This window comes from Zea mays, chromosome 8, assembly GCF_902167145.1.
Source record: "Zea mays cultivar B73 chromosome 8, Zm-B73-REFERENCE-NAM-5.0, whole genome shotgun sequence".
NCBI classification, from domain to species: Eukaryota; Viridiplantae; Streptophyta; class Magnoliopsida; order Poales; family Poaceae; genus Zea; species Zea mays.
Genome location: NC_050103.1, coordinates 175540131 through 175563171, shown reverse-complemented (window position 1 = coordinate 175563171; position 23041 = coordinate 175540131). Strand labels below are relative to the sequence as shown.

Below are 23041 nucleotides of genomic sequence, written 5' to 3'. Positions count from 1 at the left end.
CCCGAGCCCGGCACTGCACCAACCATGCCCCCGGCCCGATTAGCATTAGGTGTGCCGTGCCTGGGCAGGGATTTGGGCCCACGTGCCAGCCCGGCCCGGCCCGTGACACTGTCGTGCCGTGCCTGAGCACGCCACTGTCGTGTCGTGCCCAGCTGTGTCCGTGCCGGGCTGCATGTATAAATGGCACACTCCAACTAAGTTATACCAACAATCAGTTGCTTGCACACCTCTTTACGGGAGAAGACGTGATACATGGGATGCGATGGAACATGACAAAGCACTTCAATATATCCGACGATTTGCTGAAATTCCATCAAAAAAATTGGTAGGGAACTAGGGGGTGATAATAAAAGATGATTATAAGCGTTGTTTGAAGAATTATCCCCTTTTAGCTTCGACTTCGGCTTTATAACTTCGTTACCAAAAGGCAAGGGAACCAAAACATATGAAGTAGCTGCCGCCTGCCGGATTCATATGTCGTAAGCTTTTAAAGCTTCACAAGCCGGATTCATATGTTAGGTAGATATATTACAGAAGTAGCTGCCATTCACCACGGAAAACTTACGTGAATTGTATAGCGAGCAATTGACCGGCGTTATCCTCGTATTAAAATTTGAGATGGCGTACAACAAATTAAGGGAAATGGTCCCTCTGTGCAACAATCCATGCGAATGAAATTTGTTTAGACAAAAAAAAGGGTGCAGATCGATTGCAAAAAGGCAAGGGAACCAAAACATATGAAGTAGCTGCCGCCTGCCGGATTCATATGTCGTAAGCTTTTAAAGCTTCACAAGCCGGATTCATATGTTAGGTAGATATATTACAGAAGTAGCTGCCATTCACCACGGAAAACTTACGTGAATTGTATAGCGAGCAATTGATCGGCGTTATCCTCGTATTAAAATTTGAGATGGCGTACAAAAAATTAAGGGAAATGGTCCCTCTGTGCAACAATCCATGCGAATGAAATTTGTTTAGACAAAAAAAGGGTGCAGATCGATTGCAAAAAAAAAAAGTCTATAGAAATTGTAGGTATGGGTCTTGCCCCACTGTCTCCGACTCTCCGCCACTGACCACTGAGCCAGAGTTGAGAAGGTAGTTGTACTAGTTCCTCAACTGATGTGATGTGATAGTTCGTCCAGACTTGAAGAGAGCCCAAATGCCCAAACCACCTGAAAAGTGGGCCGTTGCAGGTTTCAGGGAATCTGTTCCGGCCCAACTACTGCTACTGGCATTAGCTAACCCTGAGTTTTGCCGTAGGAACTTGTTGCAAGCTGGAACATGGAACCATAAGCTCTTTGTTTGAATGGCACAGCATGCCGCCACGCCGTGCTTCCTCGAGGCTCAGGCGTTGGTGACGGTCTCAACTCGTCACTCAATTTGCCACATCTTCCCCGAGATTGCCACCTTTGCAAGCTAAAAAAAAACACTGTACAGTAGTCGCTAACATCAGTCTGGAAAGAGACTGGTGTGAGAGAAATTGGATCAGGCTTCAGGTTCAGGAGGAGGGAGCTGATCCCATCGTTGGGGACCGTGCTGGTTTGGAGGCAGACAAATTGTAAGGTGAAGCAGTAATAGTAGGGACCGAACTGTCTGGTCAGGCTTCATTTTTTATTTTATTTTTACACTCGATCAAGAACCTCACCTCAGATCAGAGGGGAATGAACTGACGCAATCGAGCATCCAGATTCTACGTATCAAAGAACTGGGGACTGCTGGGAGGAATCTGAGGACGGGAGGTAAGTAATGATAGCATAACGCGTCGGCGCCGTGCTACCATTGCAGATTGCACTACATCCATCACGGTCACGGATTCACGCAGCAGCACGGCCTGGGCGGGCTCATCACGCACGCCTGTACGGTACAGTCCGTGAACACGTGAAGAATAGCCTTTTGAAACCCAGTAGCACAAAAAGAGAGAATGAGATGATGACTAGGCAGTAGGCACTAAACAGCTCAGACCACGAACGAGCACGAGGCAGACACGCAGTAACACGTATCGACATGAAGGTGCTAGCTCACACGTAAAATCACAGGCATTTCACCAATCGCTATCAGAGCATCTAAAGAAAGCAGACGACACCAAACTGGAGTAGCAGTGGTGGACACTCATCTACTTACTGTTCCCGACGCAAGAAAGAAAGGCACACATGCACGCTCGCCAGGTCGCCGTTCTCGCCGGCCGCCGGGGGACCAGCTAGCTAGCCTAAGCTCGTCGCCGCGCCGCATGATGATGGCCATGCGCTAGCTACCAACGAACCAAGACGGCCCCGCGTCATCCCTTGTTATTCCCCTGCGCGCTGCAGGAGATGACCAGGTATCCGTCGTCGTCCTTGCGCTTGGGCCTTCCGCGGGATGCAGCGGCCGTGCATGTCCCCGGCCTCCTTCGCCAGCTCCAGCTTTATCATCCTGCTGCTGCCATGTCGTCTGCTCAGCATTCAGCACGGATCAGATTAGGCGCAGCTAGCGCAGGCGGCGTCTGGACCACTGCTTCAAAGCAAAGGTCCTGCTGCTGACAAAGCCTGCTGTTATTACAGGCTCACGTCAATCATCAGGTTACTCTTTTCAAACAACTGACCAGTTTATGAGTACGTACTCCCTCGGTTTCACTTTATTTGTCGCCCAATAGTTCAAATTTGTACTAACGGACAACATATATTAAGAAACGGAGGGAGTAGTAGTCTTTCTGGAAAAAAAAAGAGTGTAGGCGCGCCAAAAATCGGCTCGGGGATTTGGCGCTCCCCAGCCTGCCCAGCTCGCACGGAACGGGTCCCGGCCAAGAATTGAAGCCCCGGCCGTTCCTAAACTGACGAAATTATCTAACCCGTCCCCTCCCCGGCCGGCGGCCGCGATCAGTGATAGAGATGTCAATGGGGAATTCCCCACCGGGTTATAGCATCCCATACCCATCCCCATCATGTTTGATCCATCCCCATACCCATCCCCATACCCATCATAGGTGCAAAACTCATCCGATACCCATCCTCATTCGGGTTTCGGGTCCCCAATGGGTCCCCATCCCCAATTAAGAGATAACTAGGTACTAACAGGTAGCACAAATAATCTAGATTTCAGACATCACCACATCAGCAAACACTCATCCATGAACCATGACTTGCCATGTTGCCTTATTGGGCTAGGACCTGGGCCTGGTGCGCTGCCGTGCTAGGCTTGATGGTCGGCTCGGCCTCAACTCATTCATACAAACACAACAGGTGTACACGTATGAAATACCCATGAGTAATCGGGTTCGGATTATTGCTTCCCAAACCCATACCCGTTTATCCAATGGGTGTAGATTTTGTCCCATATCCATACCCATGGGTACAATTTTTGTCCCATACTCGTATCCTAATAGGGAAATTCCCCACGGGTTGGCGGGTATCGGGTCCCCATTGACATCTCTAATCAGTGACGTCTGGTGCGCGACAGCTCCGCGAGACCTACTTCTATTTATGGAGATGGAGGGCGTAGCGTATGGCGTATCTTGCGCGTACGGCAATGGCGTGGTGGGTTCAGCTGCGGCCACGGGCGAGCCAGAGCCTTTAACTCCCGACTAGGACAGCCTGGCTCAATGTAACAGTGGCAGCAGCTCATCCTTCCTGCTGGCATACTAGGAGCGAGAGCGAGCGACAGAGGGCGTCCCGCGTAAGCGACGGGTCAGTTTCCGGCGCCTGCCGCTCGCGTCAATGATTGCGAGAGGGACGGGTTGTTTTGTTCCTTTACCTTTCCGCGTTGTACGACGCCGACCGCCGGAGAACGGCCAGGTCGTCCCGGGACGTCACACCGTCGGCCGGCGAGCGCTTCGTCGCGGTCTCCACGATGCTCCCGCTGAAGTACTCCTTGTCCTCCACCACGAGCTTGGCGCGGCGGTACGACGGTGCCTCCACGGCCGGCGGCCGGGGTGGGCGGTGGTGGTGGTGCGCGCGCGGCATCACCGGGGAGGCGCGCGCGTCCCGCACGGATACGGACCCGCACGAGATGAGCTGCATCAGCACGGAGGACGCCCTGGCCCGGCCGCTTCCGCTGACGGCGCCCTCCAGCACGGCGCGCCCGTCCGCCTTGGCCAGCGCCTCGGGGCTCGTCGACGCCGTCGGCGGCGACGTCTCCGCCCTGCTCAGCTCCTCCTGCGCGGCGGGGGACTGGACGCGCCTCTGGCGGCCGCGGCCGTCGTCCTCGGTCTGCGTCGCGGCGTCCGCGCCGCGCTCCTCGCCCATGTACGCCGCCACGTACTCGCCAAGGTCAGCCCCGCCGCACGCGCCCTTCATCGTCATCCGGTGCGCCTCCCACCTGGCGGAGGACGACGTGGTGGGCGTCTCCTGCGAGCCGGCGGAGGACGAGGAGGACGCGGCCGCCGCGTCGAGCAGCGCCGGGTGCAGGCGCTCGGTGCCCTTGAGCACGTACTCCCGGGCGACCACCGGGTGGATGTAATCGTCCTCCGCCAGGTCGTGCCACACGAAGCCGTTCCGGTAGCTCCTGCATCGCGGCGAAATCGATCGCGAGGAACACGCATGTCATCTTTCACGGCGTACGTGTTGCACCGCACTAGTTTGCAGCATTGACCAGAACGAGAGAGAAGGCGTTCTTCCAAAGCCCCAACAACCTCTTGGACGCCCACGAGTACATGCGCGCCATCCCTTTGCCTCTCAGCGCGTCGAGCCGATCCATCACATCTAATTAATACGCGCACAAAAGCAACGGCATCAGAACGCTCAGCGCCATTACAGCGGAAGGCAAAATGCGGCGTGATCGTGAAGCTGCTGGCGCAAGGAAAGCGAAAAGTACCTCGGAGGTGGAGGCCGTCGGGGCAGGAAAGCGCGACCTCCATGAAGTGCGGGTGCTCGAGGTGCCCGTTCCTGGCCAGGTAGTAGACGACCGCCGCCGCCCTCGCCGGCCGCGGCATGGTCGACCTTGGCGGTGGCGCGGCCATCTCGGGGCTTCTGGGCTCCTGCTCCCGCCACTGCCGCCTCGCCTGCTCCGCTCTCGCCCTGCTGCCCGCCACCACCACCGCCATGCTTGCCAAAACGGCTGCCGCGCTCTTTGGCACTGGACTGGACTAGTTGGCGAGGTGTCGTTTCTGGAGTACTACCAGCTAGTGAGCTCGTAGTAGCGTTTAAATGGCGCGAGTGCGACACAAGGAAAGGAAGGTGCAAAAGAGGCGCAGGCAGCGCACACTGCAATGCAGGCATTGAAATCGTGCTAGGACGCACCAGCTGCACTGCAACCGTAGCGACGTGTCACTGTGTGTGGCTTGGTGTACACTAACCGAAATGTGAAACTGTGGATGGAGCCTGTGAAAGGCAACTGGAGGAAAAAAAAAAAGATTGGTACAGAACTCTGCATGATCTTGTTGTTTTCCTCTTTGGTTACTGAGGTCAACTAGCTGCAGGAGCAGTTCATTTTTGTATGGCAGTGGTGGTTTAGTGCTGCGCTATGATAGGAGGTGCTGCCGCTAGAACTTAACACTTTAACAGGAGCTTAATTACTGTCGGTGTTGACTGGCTAACATGTGGCTTGCCGCGTTGCAAAGGCTTCTAGGATGGTGAAAATGGCAGCTGGTTTAACGCAGCCAGTTACTACAGAGCAACATGTTTTAGCTTGCGCCGTTGACTCACGAGGCCCACGGCCACACCACACTAATAAAATGGCAGCAGGATCCATTCGGTTTGTGACACGTATTCAACCCACCAATATCAAAACAAGAGAACAACGGTCTCAAAGCATGAGTTAACATGGTGGTTTTTCAGCTACTTTAAGATCAGTGAGATGAACACATATAGGGCCTGATTGGTTGTCCGTATGTAGGCAGCCATTTTGTCGAGTGAGACAGGCCGACGGGAGCTTGGCTATGTATCACGCGAGCTTGGTTTTTGAGATGCGAAGATTTTGGCCGCATCTCCATAGCATAGTCTGAGGTTTTTTTTTTTTTTTTTGCATCGACAGACACAAGCTCAGCTGCATATGTGATGAACCAAACAACGGATAAAGTAACACGAGCATGGTTACATAGATACGACCTACAACCAAACGCATTGCGGATGCATACCGTGAGTCCGGTTGGTCTGTACGTGGACAACCAATTAGGCCCATAATAAATCAAACGAAGCTTATATTGTTGCTAGAGGTGTAATAGGATCGGAGCGAACAGATATTATTTGTACTATATTTGTTTTATTATTACGAGAAACAAACAAACAACACAACTTATTATTAGATAGATTATATAATCCAGATACTTATATTATGGTAATCCATAATCAGATCATCAGGTGCTTTATATAATTCATAAGTTGTATTACATAATTCTGGAAGGAGGCAAAGGAGACATGTAGTATAATCTAACTTATTTCAAGCTAATTATCAGTTTAAAATAAGTTAAATTATAAAATTCGGACGGATTATAATACCGAACAAACAGGCTAAATATTTGATTTTGGATGATACAAATTCACGTGTGCGTGTCTAGTTAAGACCCTCTCCCGACGACGACCCGACCGCTCCAAGTTACCAACGATTTGTTTACGGGCTCTATGTTTGTGCTTTGATGTCTGGTGCCTGTCTGTGCACACAAAATAATCTGCGCTGTGTATTCATGTGAGTGGATCGAGCACGGGTATGCATGCCGCGCTTGATGTTGGTAACATTTGGAAGCATTTGCGTGCAGGGGAAGGCTGCAATCCCTGTCCTGCCCACTTGGAGCCTCCGAGTTGCAACCCAAGCGGTGAGGAGAGGCTGCGGGATGAGACCGCATTGCCGCGCCAGGTGCGGAAAGCGAGAGTGCACGACGGGCGGGCTGGGCGGTGGCACCGGAGAGGAAAGCGAGACTGCGTTTGACCCACGGAGACGGAGACGGACGAGCCACCGCGTTTGGGCGTCGAGATCCGCGCGCGGTTCGTCTCCCTGCTGCTCTCCCGAGTCCCGCATGTGGTGTGCGCTTGTTTTCGCCTTTTCACGGAATCCCTCGTCTTTACCGCGCCCCGGTAAGCGTAGCGCAGTGATTAACCCTCCGTGGCCAGGCCCAGGCGAGCAATCGATGGTACGCACTGGACGCCGACGCAAAGCAGGAGTCATGTATCGTCATGGAGCTCGATCGAATCGCCAAGGCCATGGAGACTGTACTCTTGCCACTGAATCCGTTTGCTTCCTGCTGCTGCACTCCTTTTCTTCACGTACCGCATCGGACTCCAGCGCACGCCGCCGTGAAGAGAGAGGACGGGACGGCAACGGGATCGATTTTCTTCGACGCGATCCAGTACAGAAGTTCCAGAGCACATGCCCGTCAGCCGCACACCGTCGTGGGTGGCAGAACAGCAGGAGATCATAGTGGACGATCGTACGAGATAAACTGGTACCATGTTGAGATCATCACCCAATGATTTTTTTTAAGTAACATGTATCAACGCTCCTCCTCAAACTTGGATCGTGTTATTTAGGTTCCCGATCAAGTTAGAGAATCCGCTTTTCTGGTTATCTAAGTTTAACCGAGTTTAAGGACGGATACTACATTTTACTCAATTTTCTGCTTATCCAACTTGGGCCAACTGGCCTACCCAAACCGCGTCTAGCCCCACGAAGGCCCATCAAACACCGGTCCTCAGGCCGGGTCGACCGGTCGACCCATGACTCGAACGGCCGTCGAGCCCAAACCTAGCGATCGCAGAGAGTTGCGCCCGGACCCCGGACCGCGCCGACCCGGCTCGCAAACTCCTCCACAACCCTCGTCGCCGCCGGCTGCTCCACCCCCGCCACCGCCATGGGTAAATTCCGCAAGCTTGGCCGCGATTACTCCCAACGCATCTGCATGCTCAGGTCTCGCTTTTTAACCCGCACCGACGCCTGTATCCTGTTGCTCTGCGTCGCCTTGCCGTTGATCTCACTGGATTTGTCTCCCCGGCAGGACGATGGTGTCGCAGCTGGTGAAGCACGAGCGCATCGAGACCACCGTTGCCAAGGTATTTTTTCTCTCTCTCTCGTATACCGGTGTTTTCCATCGACCAGGGGGCTTGTGGTGGGCGGGCAGGATTTGGGCTCCAGGAGGGGGGTAATTGTTAACTGCGTTTCCTTTGCCGTGCTTCGTTTCAGGCGAAGGAGGTTCGGCGGAAGGCGGATCAGATGGTGCAGCTAGGGAAGGAGGTAATTGGAACGCAAGTCTCCTGATGCTAATTAAATACCAACTTGAAATATCCGGCCATTTCGTGGTATCCTTGAATCTATGCAGGGCACTGACTGTAAACAACCTAGCACTCAATTTTTTTTTTTTTGCGTAGTATCCGCATAGGTTAGAAGTATTTCTAAGAAAGAAACCAGTGTCCTGTATGCATTGCTGCCTGAATTGGAGTTGGACACTATTGGCCGCTGATCGTCTGATTAGAACTTTAGAATAATGCTATCTGTCTATTTGTTTGCCAGTCTGATCCATTGATTTCTCAGTGAACACTTATTATTAGTTTCTTTTTCAGCTCTTTTTAAGCATAGCAATGTTTTAAGCAATCAGACCAACACCGTTGTTTTTGTCGAGTGCGCAGGCCAGCATCTTTGTTTCTGGCATAGAACTTAACATCTTTTGTTGTCTATGCTAATTTGTATCGTATGATTCAATAACCCTAACATCCTAGGACCCATTTGGCATGGCTACAGATTCTGATTTACTTTGGAAGTTATTCAATTTCACCCTGAAAGTGTTTCTTTGATGAGTTAATCGTTTGAATAGCTGGTTGGGTTCTAGTTCTTAAAAGAGAGGATAAATCAACTGCGTTCGTTCTCCATCTGTGTGAAGGATAACTGCGTTCGTTCTCCATCTGTGTGAAGGGTGGCAACAAATTGAATTGATTCACTGGCTGCGTGGAAGACCTCAGTGGGCAGCAGGGTACCTCATTGTTAATGGCAAGCTGGGCGTGGAATGGAACTCAGTGCAGAGGGCAAGCTTGTCATGTGTGGGTGCTCAACGTGTAGGGCAAGCTGACCATGGAGAAGACATCAATATGGAGGGAGAGGGAAGCTGGCTGTGAAAGAGAGCCCAACACGGAGGGCAAGCTTGCCATCAAGGAGGAGCTTGGAACGAAGCGGAGATGCGCCAGGAGCTCAGCACGAAAGGCAAGCTTGAGTGCTTGACCCCATCAGGGAGCTCACATCCGTAGTGGCAGGGGATAATGCTGTCGGTGAAACAGGTGGGTTAGTTGCACATGAAATGAGGTTTTGGCTCACTAGCCTCATGTGCAATATGGCGAATCAATTCACTGTGATTCCCACATGGAGCCAAATAGCCAATGGAAGAAAAGGCATCTGATGGGGATTTGCTAGTTTCTCAAAGGAATCAGCGGCAAGAATCTGTTTCAAAAGAGCCCTTAGTCGTGGATAGGGGTGGAGGTGGCCACCAAGGCATGGCACATGAGTCCTGACTCCTTAGGGTTTCTTTCACCTAATTGCTTTTGCTCTTTCTAGGCTATGGGCTGACCGACCAAGTCGATTGGGCAGTGGGCCAATTATAGTGGTCGTGGGTTACTGAAATCTAGGTTTAATGTCTTGGTTTGCCTGGCTCGCAAGCTGGCTCATTAGCAAACCAAGCTGAGTGCTGACTTGGCTTGTTGCAAAATACGATCGAGTCGAGCCACTAACGAGCCAAGCTGACCCAGTTACCGAGTTTCACGTTTTATTTCAGCCTTAGTTATGGATTAAACTTTTTTATAGACATACAGTAGTCGTAGATTTGTTGTTGTTCTGTCAGAATCAGGAAAAAAATTGTCCCTGAGGTGTATGCAATAGACATGATTTAGAGCCATATGCCCTTCTTTAGAAGCTTATTTGCAGCTCAAACTTATTTTTATCTGGCGTGGATCTTGTTCCTATTTTTGATGACTTGATATCTTGAAGCAAACAATGCAGAAACTTATATCATATATTGACACGATATGTAGGGTACTCAGCATGCAGCAAGACGTGCTGCTGCCTTTGTTCGGGGTGATGATGTCGTTCATAAGCTATTTACTGAGCTGGCCTTTCGCTACAGGTAATCTGTTTTACCTACACATGGATTCACTCAGTGTACTGTATCTGCATTCGCGCTATTTCAGAATTGGTGTGATGTTGTCATTTTGATGTCTGAAATAGGCAATGAGGCATAAACAGAACTGTAGTACAATATTTAATGTATGTTCCAGAACCTTAGTTCTTAATATGAAGAATCTGGCATAAAAAACTTTTAATATTCATCTGAAGTTTGTATAATGGTTTGTATGATAACACAAATGTGAAAAGTAGAATAGAATGCCATGTATTTGGAAGCAGAGTGGATTGGAACTAATTGTATATTTTTATATTCCAGAGATCGAGCTGGGGGCTACACAAGAATGTTAAGAACCAGGATACGTGTTGGTGATGCTGCTCCAATGGCATACATCGAGTAACATTCTTTATCTATATTTCTTGGAGATAAAATTTACCGTCATATATTTAAAACTTGGAGGGAGTAATTGGCTTTTCTTGGCATTGTTACATCCAAATCTATATCTATACTTAATATATTAAGAACCTAACGTGGGCACCTGGTGATACCACGGCTTCACCTTACACGCTGACACTCTAGACCCACCCACCACCACAAAAAATAGTGCAGAGCGAGCACTCAAATCCACTCCCCCTTGCTTCAGAAATTTGGGGTTAACCACCAGACCACATATAACTTAGTATTTAGAAATAAAGAAAAGTTATATTTGAGTATATAACAACCGTAGCAAAGTACGGTCAACTGGCCAGTAGTTCATTATGAATCAGACTGCAGTAAACCCTTGAAATGACATATACTAGGATATAGCAGATTCTGGGTAGACAAGTACTTATCCGTCATGTCATATGCAGGTTCGTGGATAGGGAGAATGAGCTTCGAGAGGCCAAACCTGCAACGCCGCCGCCTCCTCAACGAGTCCCTCTTGATCCATGGGCCAAGTCACGTGCTAGCCAACAGTGGGCAGGACCTAAAATCACCAAGAGCTCGGAAACGGACGGCTTATGAGCTAGTATACCTATGTTCCATAGAAAGTTTCAGTTATTTTGCTTAAGAGATTTTTTTATCTAGAGATATCTGCCGATAGAATAATTCAAACTTTATTGTCATTTTGTATGCTTCTAATTCACCGAGTGAAGATTGCAAGGCTGTGTCCAAACAGGAGGAAGTTTGGAACGAGAGAGATGTATCTCTGCTTTGCTTATTGGAGTTGTAACAGATCCAACTACATGATCAAATTCGTGTATGCATCAGTCTGCCAGTCCTGTGTGGCTGTGTCCGTGGATCGTTATGTCAGATTAGTTTCTGATGATGTGTCTTTTCACCGTTTGCCTGTTCTGAACCAAAAGAATGTTATAGCAATCAGTTCCACAGAAAAAAAAAACGCACAAGAACAAGGTAATATTCCCGCGTTCGGAATAGGGCCTAATAAACCTCATTTGTTGTGTTTTTATTATTTTTTCTGTGCTATGGATTGCAGTCTAAACGGAAGTGAGGAAATCCTAAGAGGACGTGAGAGTAAATCGTAAGAGAGGAACTCCAGGAACATTTTTGCCTTCTTTTATGTGTTCCAATTTTATCAGATGTCTCTGAAGAGACCTTTTCTAACCCATGAGATCCTAGATAGTGTATCAGGCCCTAAAAGCATGTACAAAGCCTTTATATCGGTTTTCAAATATAAGAGGTAGTTAAGAGATCATAATAGTTACATAAAAATATAGTTGAGACAATATGGATGGAGAGTCTTGTAGAAATAGACTCTTTGTAAAGAGATCATCTTTTATATTTTTTTATTTAACTTTCTAAAGATGTCTCAAACAATCTTATATATTAAATAAATGAGGACATGACCTAACCAATTGAGTCCCTAGGCCAGTCGCGGTAGCCTGGAGGACAGTGTTTTGTCTTCAAAAAGATGAATCAGAAATGTGGGTATGCACAGAATGCGAAGGGGGAGGAGGCTTTGTATGCTTACAGGATGATGAGAGCAACGGGCCTCATGCCAGATAACACCACTGTTCTTGGCTTGCTTTTTGGTTGCAAACATGCTGGTCTGGTTGATGAAGGAAATGCACTATTCAAGACCGCAGGGATGGAGCAACCTGGCATACTGAAAGCTGAACATTATGCTTGTGTGGTTGATCTATCACTATCCCATGCCAAGTGGTTTGACGATTGCAAGGGGTTTCTTGAGGAGCTCCTGCTGGAAAGCTTTGGTAGGGGGCTGTCAGATTCGCTGGAACACAGGGAGCTGGCTGAGTTTAGTGAACAGCATTCATGCATTGGATCCAAAGGACATGTCTTCCTACATTTTTCTGTCAAATGTTTACTCTGCATCAGGAAGTTGGCAAGGTGTGTCTATGATCAGGAGGGAGATTAAGGTGAAAGGGCTGAAGAGGATCACCGGCTGCAGTTGGATTGAGGTGCAGGACAAGGTCCATGTCTTCTTCAATGGAGATTGTAGGCGTCACCAGAGTGATGAAATTTATACGATGCTTGAAGCGTGTTTTTATTCCATGGAAGATGCACATGAACACTCAATCGTTTGATAATGACAAATGAGTATCCAAGAGAGGCTATTGGTAAATTTGTTTGCTTGACATCGTCTTTCTAACCTTACAGGAGGAACACACCAGACCAGACTACACTTCAGTGTTGCATGCTGGAAGAATGAACAATCAGATTTCAGGCTTCATCAATGCATTCGCGGTAGCAGCAATAAAAGTCCCTCCCTCAATCCCAACAGCAAAGGAAAGTGCATGAATGAAGTACTAAAGCATGGAACAGCAAAGGAAAGTGCATGAATGATGTTAAAGAAACAGTCAAATTGTCATCCAGTTATGTGCTGATGGGGTGTGATTCAAGTATTCAACGAGTGTTGCAGCTAGAGACCACGAGGAAGCCTAAAGCCATGTACCATGTTTCCTCAATAAAACCAAAAGTGTGGAAGTAATGCATATACCTGAATAAATGAAACAGCATAATTAAAAATAAGTTGATGCAACTGAGAATTCAGTAAAGGTTCTGCCCAACTGAGGCCAGAAAGCCAGCAATTGCTATGCTTCCAGCATGTGATTTGTTGGGATTGTATGGAAGCCTTTCTTTACCTAGGTGTTTCCCAACAACATCAGCTATACCTGGGAACACATAAATCAACATCAGCAGAGCAGGGGCAGTTAAATAATTCTCAGGTTTGTAGTATAAAACTATTTGGAATATGCAGAAATAGAACGATTTTTTCCTTTTATAAAGGAAAGAGGAGCAAATTAATGGCATACAGTTTCCAGTAGCTATGTCAAGGAATTAAGGGATGTTTGAATGCACTAGAGCTAATAGTTAGCTGCTAAAAAGTAGTTGAAGACATTCAAACAGTTTAGCTAATAGTTCAGCTATTAACTACTTCTAGCAAATGAGCTAATAGTTAGTTAGCTATTTGATAGTTAGCTAATTTCACTAACAATTTTTTTAGCCGACTAACTATTAGATTTAGTGCATTCAAACACCTCTAAAATATTAGGATTTATTCTAAGATCAAAATATATATGAACATATCATCCCCAATACATAAGTTGTAAAGTGCTATAGCAACTAGTGATGTTCTCCATAATACAGAAGAGACAAAAGTTATAGTAGCACAATACGGTGGGACCTTTGGAAGTTCCCTATGTTCTAAAGAAAATTCAGTTAGCAGAGTGCCATGACCTGAAGTATCAAAGTGTGAGCACTTGAGCATAAGCAGTATCAAATGACCAAATATTGGTATATGTAAGTGATTAAGTGAACCTGTAATCTCCAGAGCGGTTCATAACCATAGCCTTATTTTTCGTAAGTCCCAGCCCCAGTAAAAGCATCTTTAGGCCTCCTTTGGAAAAGCAGGAATTTCACAGGATTTATACAGAAATTTCATAGAAAAATTTTCTACATTCTAAGGGAAGGAGCATACCATCCAGTGCTGCAATAAATGTCAATATCTGGCACAAAAATGATGATAGACAATGACGGGGGCGTTTCAGAATGTTCTTACATAAAAAAAGTTGAAAAGGCAAGAACACCAGCCCAACGCTTATCTGAACAAGTTTCCTGCTGAGTTTCTGCACAAAAATGAAGTGCATTTTTCAAAACAGTCAGCCGTTTGACTTCAGCCTAGAATTGCTCGTATTGTTCACATTTTTGCTACAGTTATTTGGCATAGACCTAAACTCATCACTTGGCACCAAGCAATTTAAGTTATTTGTGCAGGATTTGGATACTAGTTCATCAACCATCAACAATCCCACCTAAAATATCCTATCTCGCAGTAGTATTGAAAAAAAAACACATCAGAAAGGCACAGCTACTTAGAATTTGGCACCAAATAGCCCCTCTTTCGTGTCACTTGAACAATGGTATAGTGCAAATATGCGATAATACCTCATTGCAATGATCTCTAAACTTCTGCAGGAGCAAGGATCACTTTTGAAACACTTCATCCAAAACCATCGATACACTTTTGGCAGTTCACATGATAATACCGACTCACAACACATTCGGCTATAATATACACATCAACTTGATGCAACAGTGGCGTCGGGTGAAGGCAGCCATAAATCGTCCAAACACATAAAACAGCACAGATTTATATCGCTCGACAAGTTCATGAGTACTAATTTGTCCAGGTTAAAATGAAACTGGCCGCGAGGCAAAAATTGCCATAAATGAGGGGATCGGATTTTCCATAGCAATGACAGCTGATTTATTAACTGTACCTTCTCAAGCATTTTTGTGATAGGCATTGTTTACCCGTCATCAGTTTATAAAACCGTGAGGGCAATATATGATACAAGGCAATTTATCTCCAGGCAATCATAATTCACAAGTAGGTTCGACGGGTAAAAGATTGGTGCATGTCGCAATTTTAAACGACGAATGGAAACCCCATCAAGATTTGAAGCAAGTTATACTAGCAAGATTAATATATTAGAAAACTTCAACAGGGGTAACTGATTCATTCAGCAATTATAACAAATTCTACATTGTTGCACGAACAACCTAGCACAGTCCTAAATATGAGAAAATTTAGCAACGTGCGGCGGCGGCGGCACCCTAAGAGGATGTAAACTTGGTAACCGCCTTGGTCCCTTCGGAGACGGCGTGCTTGGCGAGCTCGCCGGGGAGGACGAGGCGCACCGAGGTCTGGATCTCCCGGGAGGTGATGGTGGGCTTCTTGTTGTAGCGGGCGAGCTTGGCTGCCTCGGCGGCGAGCTTCTCGAAGATGTCGTTGATGAAGGAGTTCATGATGGACATGGCCTTGGACGAGATGCCAATGTCCGGGTGCACCTGCTTGAGCACCTTGAAGATGTAGATCTTGTACGTCTCGACGCTCTTCTTCGCCTTCTTCTTTCCCTTCTTCTCGCCGCCCTCCTTGCTCGGCACGCGCTTCTCCGCCCTTGGCTTCTTCTCGGCCTTCTCCTCCGCCGGCTTCTTCTCCGCGGGCTTCTTCTCGGCCTTGGGCGCCATCAGGAATCGATCAAATGGGGCGCGAAAGAGATGGGGGAAGGGGCGGCTTGGGAATTTGCTGGTGAGTGGCGGCGAGTGCTCGTAGCTTTCGACTATGTGCTATGAATGGGGATGCGGTGGGATTTTATAGAAAGGCGAGGCGTGACGTGATTGGTGGAACGGGTGGCGGCGCGGATCGCTGAGATGTCGGTATCTGAAGCGTTGGAAGCGCGGGACGGCTGGGATTTCAGCGCGCGGAGGCGATTCGGCGTGGGGACGCGTGATGCCGCGGACCTGGGTTGGTTTCCTTGCGGAAGGATGCGGGAGCCGAAAATGCGAACGGGATGGCATGGCGCCAAGTAGGGCTGGGCAAAAAACCCGTAACCCGAAACCCGAACCCAGAATATCCGAACCCGAACCCGAAATACCCGAAACTCGAATTTTGTTCGGGAATTTCGGGTAGCAACTTGCAAAACCCGAATTTAGTTCGGGTAATTCGGGTATCACAATCGGGTACCCGAAATACCCGAATTACCCGAACTTTCATGTGTCATGTACTCATTTCATGCTTAATTATTAATTTGTACATTTATAATTATGTGTATGTGTGCATAACTTGTGATTGTAGATTGCTTGTGTTTTATATATACATGTATATCATTATTAAAACTATATTTTTATATTAATTTAATAGGGTGTATATGTTTTTTTGAAGCCAACACAATAGTTCGGGTAGTTCGGGAATACCCGAACCCGAACCCGAAATTTCGGGTACCCGAAATTTCGGGTATTGCAAAACCCGTTGTAATTTCGGGTATCGATTCTCAAAACCCGAAATTTTAAAAACCCGAATTACCCGACCCGAAATTTTCGGGTAACCCGAACGCCCACCCCTAGCGCCAAGCCATATGAAATCGTGCAATGAAAGTACCGCTTGTTGAAGCGACCGCGTTGGCGTAGCTGTAGCCACTGTTTGTTTCGGCTTTTGGTAGCTTATGGTCACTAAAAGCTGCTGCGGACTGCTAAATACTTAGCTTTTCAGCCAGCTTCTATAAAATTTGTTTGGTTAAAAACTATTCAAAATCAACATAAACATATAATCGGTTGAGTCGTCGCAATAGTATTAATCTGTTATTTTATAGATCCTAAGCCAATGGACAACTTTATCTTCCTCCGCACGTAATCCTAATGATACTCAGATTCTCTACACAGTCAGATTCTCTCCACAGCTAGATTTTCGGAAAAGCTGGTCAGAAAAAAGCTGAACCAAACAGCCCGTAGTCACCGCATATTTTAGCCTCCTACCAAATGGTATACAAAATTTACAAATATTGATTCGAAAACACAGAAAAAGCGTGGGATTCAGAAAATAATCATTTTGAGTTTGGAATGCCTCGAGACCCACATCTTTACGTTGTGGAACCACCATTGGTCAACTTATGATTTATGAGAATGTGGAACCACCGCACATAAATGTATATTGTTTTTATGATTTATAAGTTTATGAGAATGTTGATGACCCAATGTGGTAAAAGCTTAGTTTATGTCTTGCATTGTACTGAATAATATAGGTATAATGTGGACCGGGATTAATCTACACTTAATTAAGAACCTAATGTGGGCTACCACATCTTCAACTCCGCTGGGGGGCCCACGCCAAGCGTCTGCACAACGCTCTCTTAACTACTATCATGTGAACCTCCACTCACCGCACAAAAAATAGTGCAGAGCGAACACTCGAACCCACGCCCCACTGCTTCATAAATTTGGGAGCTAACCACCAGACCATATGTATCTTAGTATTTACAAATTAAACAATTATTATATTTGAATAAATATCTCAATACCATGAGATGCATTCCTAGGGTCGAGTGAAAATAAATAACTACGCATCTTATGACTCCACCATGGATAGTCTTTCCCATCAAAGTGATGAGGCTTGCCAAGCAGAATAGGTAGTAAATGAGCATTTGAACCATAAGTATCGCGAGAGTAATTAAAATAGACTTTGGAGTAATTTTGTTTGACCGTTTTTTCTTGGAGTCGTTGTCGTCATCCTCCTTTGGTGAATGCGAATAAGCATCATTGTCGTAGTATACTAACTTCTTGATGCGCTTCTTCTTTTCGTCCTTCTTGGTCTTGCTAGACTCGGAATCGATAGTATCTCCTTCCTTGTCGCCAGAGAGGACCCCTTCTCCTTCTCGTCAATCACCTTCCCATTGCCTTTAGGATCCATCTCTTCGAGCGGTTAATCCCTCGATGAAGAGAACAACTTCAATACCAATTGAGAGCATCTAGAGGTGGTGAATATGTGATCATGCAAAACTTAACTCAAACAACACAAAATTGGTCCAACTTATGCGTTAGAGTGACTAAAAACCAAGTTCGGCTGAGAAGAGGAGGGAAAGAAACATTCTTCACTTGATTGATCACTTGAGATGTGTATTAAACTAGAAGCAACATGTAAGCGAAGCTTATGCTTAAGGAAGAGAGAAATCGTAGTAAAGTAAATAGACAAGAGACAATGATTTTTTGTGGTTCAGCTAATGCCTACCCCACGTTGTGATGACCCCCTTCTGTCAGGGCTGATTTGGTGACAAGGGGATAATGGGAGGGTTGGAGGGGATTGAGGGGGGAAATAAACTAATTTTCCCCTCAATCCCCTCCAATCCCCCCGTGATCCCTAGTCACCAAATAAAAGTCACCCAGAGGGGGGTGAATAGGGCGAATCTGAAATTTACAAAGTTTAAGCACAACTACAAGCCGGGGTTAGCGTTAGAATTAAAATCGAGTCCGAGAGAGGGTGGAAAACAAATCACAAGCAAATAAAGAGTGAGACACAAGGATTTGTTTTACCGAGGTTCGGTTCTTGCAAACCTACTCCCCGTTGAGGTGGTCACAAAGACCGAGTCTCTTTCAACCCTTTCCCTCTCTCAAACGGTCACTTAGACCGAGTGAGCTTCTCTTCTCAATCACACGGGACACTAAGTCCCCACAAGGACCACCACACAATTGGTGTCTCTTGCCTCGGTTACAATTGAGTTGGTCACAAGAAGAATGAGAAAGAAAAGAAGCAATCCAAGCGCAAGAGCTCAAATGAACACAAATGTCACTCTCTCTAGTCACTATTTGATTTGGAATGATTCCGGACTTGGGAGAGGATTTGATCTCTTTGGTTGTGTCTAGAATTGAATGCTATAGCTCTTGTAAGGGGTTGGAAGGTGGAAAACTTGGATGCAATGAATGGTGGGGTGGTTGGGGTATTTATAGCCCCAACTACCAAACTAGCCGTTTGGTGGAGGCTACTGTCGCATGGCGCACCGGACAGTCCGGTGCGCCAGCCACGTCACCCGGCCGTTAGGGTTCGACCGTTGGAGCTCTGACAGGTGGGGTCTTCTGTGTCACACCCGGCTTTAAGGAACAAAGCCAGGTGCATCTCATACATGCGCCAAGAAGATAACATATATAGTAACAGAGTGTATAGAGATAAATGTCATAAAACATTAGAGTACTTATTACATAGCGAAAGTCTTATTACAAAATAAAGGAATAACCATAAAACGAACTAAGGATCGTCGGCGCCAATGTCAACTGAGAAACGCCACCTAGATCAGATCATACTCCTCGCCTTGTGGCTCCTCCTGAACCACCTGCTCTTCTCCTATGGGGGGTGTGAGACAGCAAGGGTGAGCTCACACATGATCATAGCTCAACAAGTTGTGGGGAACCAGTGGACATAAACTCACAAAGGTGTGAGTTCATGTTATGTGTAAGGCTAATCAATGATAGGGGTTAAAGCTGAGCATTGCTTTTAAGTAGTTGGTCAAAATTTTATTAGCAGTTACTAAGTATAAGTAAATACCAAACCATAGGTAAAGTAATAGAACAAAATTAATAATAAACCCATGCATATGCGAATGACAAATTAAATTTAAGTTCCATAATTTAAACATCAGAGAGTCCTGAGCCGCTCATGACCGTGAGCTCGGCTAGTATACCAGTTTTACACTCTGCAGAGGTTGTACCCTTTACCCACAAGTCATGTTACCCATCTGCCAAGGGGTCGCGAATCCCATACACCTCTACCTAGGAAGCGCGGCAGGGCAACACTACGAGGCCTTTACAAAGTTCCACTAGCTTCCGAAAACCCGCTACAGTTTATGGGAAGAGCACTTGCAAGAATCCCCCGTCTGACCGCCATCGCAGCAAAATCAACCCGAGAACCTCCTTGCATGCAACTCCCCTACTGCCCTTGCCCCTTTCGGGTAAGGTAGTCTTCCACTAGCTTTCCTAATTAGTCAGCCAAGGGCGTCCCATTAAACCCTTGTGGTGGCACGTGTTACTCAAGTTAAGCTCTATGTTCCAATTAACATTAATGATCTCAACATGAACATAAATAGAATAACAAAAAGAATTGGAACATAGAGGTAATAAATGATTATCCCAAAACCATATAAAGCAATAGCAAACTACTCAAGTGATTCAGGGGTAAACAAGGTAATGAGATAAACAATCTAGGGCGACCTATTGGGTCCCATCAAAATTAACCTATGCATGGATAAGTGATATTAAAGAACATTATTGGGTAAAAAGTGGTCAAGGACACAACTTGCCTTCAATGAGCTCCTGCTCAGCTACTTCTATCTGCTGCTCACCAGGATCCTCGGTCACGGGCTCTTCTACTCGCCACAATACAAACAAGCACAGTGCATATAGAGAAATTAACATTACACCAAATATATAAACAAAATACACAGTAATAATCTACACATTAAAATAAAATTCTAGGAACATGAATCATAATTTTTGGAGTTATAGATTTTAAGTTATGGATTTTCAAATGTTTTATGTGTTTAGAATAGGATTAAGTGAGAGATTAAATTTCTTATTGTTTTCATGACAAAACAGAGACTCTAATGATAGAGAATAAAATTATAAAATTTTAGGAACTGGAATGGAGTAATTTGGAGCTCATATGAATTTTCTATGAATTATCAAAGTTCTAGCAATTATTTAAGCCTTAAAATCAATTTCTATATTTAATTATTGAATTTCCTGTGTCTCTGGACTTCGCATCAAATACTGCAAAGTGCAGGGGCTATGGCGCAATTAAACCTAAGACTCAGGGAACAGGGTCCCTAGACGGCGGGTTGATTCCAGAAATCCCCAGGGTCTCTTTAGAAAGAATGGCGCCCGAAGGGGTATTCTCTGTTTCTGGCCGCCCGATCTCCTATCGACCGCTAGGATTAGATGTATCCCAGGCCGAATCGGTACGTAACGCTGCCCATCGGATTCGAGATCGACGGTGGTTATCTAATGTTGCACGATCTATTCTAGGCCGCGAGATCTCGATCAGACGTTCCTCAGCACTCCCATCCAATCGGTAACCTATACTCTAATCTGAGCCGTTGCTGTGGATCGGACGGTGCCCAACCGTCCGCCCCAATCCATCCCGAGGCACGGCGGCGCACAGGATTTACCCGCGGCGGCGCCATTGCCGGCGCTAGTCGATTCTGCCATCCACGCCCCATTCACAAATCGAACCTGAGCTACAGCATTACTAGCCCATGGCGGAGCTATAGGAGAAGTTCTCACCGGCTGTTGAGGAGGTTGCGAGCTCGCCCACGGAGGAGAGCGGATCCGCGGCTGCACAGAGACTCCGGCGAGCAATCCCGAGTCCTCTATGGGTCCCTTCTTCCTTCCGCTCCCGCGAACACGTCCGCAACACCCAGCTGCATTCACCCACGCTGGCAATTGGTCGGTCGGTGACTAGGGAGGGAGATTGGCCGTAGGGCTCGCGGAGGACTTCCCTCTTCTTTCTCACTACGGCGGCGGCCAACCTCTAGACTAGGGCTTTTCTCCATGGGCTCCGAGCGGCGTTCTTATGTACGGCAAAGGACGTCCGAGTGAGCATGGAGGCCGTTGAACCAGCTCGGCCAACGCCGGGGAAATCGCGACGGTGGTTGCACGCGGTTTCGGTAGAGGGGACGAGCCCGACAGCTTGGGCCCACGAGTCGGCGAGGCACGCGCGAGCAGAGCGAAGGGATGGAGCGGCTGACAGCGGGTCTCGCGGACCTGAGTTCACCCAGCGCGCGCGGTGTCCGGTTGCCTGACCGATCGGGCCCGCATGACAGAGGCGTGGTGCGGAGAACTGGCCGACCCACGGGTCCCACCAGTCTGGGCCTGCGTGCGATGGATAGATCGACGTGGGCCGCGCAGTGCATTTTGGTTACTGGGTCGAAATGAAGAATTCTGGGCCCAGGCGCTGCAGTTTCTGTTTTCCTTTTCAGATTTTTATTTTCCTTTCATTTCCCATTCAAATTAGCTCCAAATTCAAATGTTTTGTGATAAATTTTATCCTCAGATTATGTTATGTCATGACAAGCTCTAGCTTGGGCATATATACTTATACATACTATTTATATCTTTATTTCACATGATATTTGTTTGTTTCTCTTTCCTAAATTTTTGAATCTCTTTTAAGTTTTAAATTCCCTTTTTGGTCTTTAATATTTTCTTGTCAGAAAATGCACACAGAATAAAATCGAGCATGATGCATAATTTGGTAGTATATATTTTTATTAATTGTTTTTTTTGGGCATGGTGTTCACATATGATGATGCATAAAGATCAAACTCACATAAAGAGAAATTGTTTCTCTATTGGTATTATTTCTAGCAAATTACAAAGTGGGTGTTACAAATCCTACCCCCTTAAAAATAATCTCGTCCTCGAGATTTAAGAAGAACGAGGGAAAAGGTGGGGAAATCTATGTGAAGCTCTTCTTCTCTTTCCCAGGTCGCTTCATCTTCGCCATGGTGACTCCATTGCACTTTGCACATCTTTATCACCTTATTCCTTGTAACTCGAGTCAATGTATCCAAAATCTTGATCGGGTACTCCGTGTAAGTCAAATCACCCTGAACACTAAGCTCTTCCATTGGTAACTGTTCCTCAGGGACACGGAGACACTTCTTCAGTTGGGATACGTGGAACACATTATGCACATCCGATAGAGTAGCAGGTAACTCGAGTTGGTATGCCATCTCCCCAACTCGCCTAAAGATCAAGAATGGTCCAATATAGCGAGGGGACAATTTGCCCTTGACTTTGAATCTCCTCATTCCACGAAGTGGTGACACCTTGAGATACACATAGTATCCTTCTTCAAATTCCAGTGGCCTCCTTCTATTATCAGCATAACTCTTTTGCCTGGTTTGAGCCACCCTCAAATTCTCTCGAATTACACGGACTTGTTCTTCTGCTTCTTGAATCAGTTCAGGCCCAAAGAACTGTCTCTCTCCAGTCTGATCCCAATATAGAGGAGTCCCGCACTTTCTCCCATATAAAGCTTCAAAAGGTGACATCTTCAGACTGGCCTGATAGCTATTATTGTATGAGAATTCAGCATAAGGTAGACTTTTATCCCAACTTCCTCCATGCTGAAGGGCACATGCTCTCAACATAACTTCCAATACTTGATTGGTCCTTTCAATTTGTCCATCAGTCTGAAGGTGATAAGCTGTACTAAAATTCAACTTCGTACTCATATTCTCATGAAAGTTT

General features: G+C 46.7%; 3 protein-coding genes across 6 annotated transcripts; 1 reads left to right on the top strand and 2 right to left on the bottom strand.

Moving 5' to 3' along the window:
* Positions 1 to 1871: 1871 nt before the first annotated feature.
* LOC103636515 (protein UPSTREAM OF FLC) lies at positions 1872 to 5130 on the bottom strand. Of its 3 annotated transcripts, none has more exons than XM_020542859.3 (4): positions 4786 to 5130; positions 4604 to 4673; positions 3727 to 4476; positions 1872 to 2525 (listed from the first exon to the last, which is right to left on the bottom strand). In XM_020542859.3, the coding sequence occupies exons 1-4, from the start codon at positions 5012 to 5014 to the stop codon at positions 2432 to 2434; spliced, it is 1143 nt and encodes a 380-aa protein (XP_020398448.1). In that variant the 5' UTR covers positions 5015 to 5130; the 3' UTR covers positions 1872 to 2431. The 3 variants fall into 3 exon arrangements, with proteins under 3 accessions (XP_020398448.1, XP_020398449.1, XP_020398447.1); XM_020542860.3 differs by having other exon boundaries at positions 1872 to 2522; XM_020542858.3 differs by having other exon boundaries at positions 1872 to 2427.
* A 2485-nt stretch (positions 5131 to 7615) lies between these two features.
* LOC100284384 (50S ribosomal protein L17-like) lies at positions 7616 to 11310 on the top strand. 2 transcript variants are annotated; one of them, XM_008656837.2, is made up of 6 exons: positions 7616 to 7757; positions 7898 to 7952; positions 8083 to 8133; positions 9915 to 10006; positions 10322 to 10399; positions 10855 to 11309. In XM_008656837.2, exons 2-6 carry the CDS (start codon positions 7902 to 7904, stop codon positions 11006 to 11008), a joined length of 426 nt encoding a protein of 141 aa, XP_008655059.1. In that variant the 5' UTR covers positions 7616 to 7757; positions 7898 to 7901; the 3' UTR covers positions 11009 to 11309. The 2 variants fall into 2 exon arrangements, with proteins under 2 accessions (XP_008655059.1, NP_001361308.1); NM_001374379.1 differs by having other exon boundaries at positions 7681 to 7809; positions 10855 to 11310.
* Positions 11311 to 14958: 3648 nt separating this feature from the next.
* LOC100273745 (Histone H2B) lies at positions 14959 to 15570 on the bottom strand. The gene has a single exon (NM_001148154.1). It carries the CDS (start codon positions 15494 to 15496, stop codon positions 15083 to 15085), a length of 414 nt encoding a protein of 137 aa, NP_001141626.1. The 5' UTR covers positions 15497 to 15570; the 3' UTR covers positions 14959 to 15082.
* Between the last annotated feature and the right edge of the window lie 7471 nt (positions 15571 to 23041).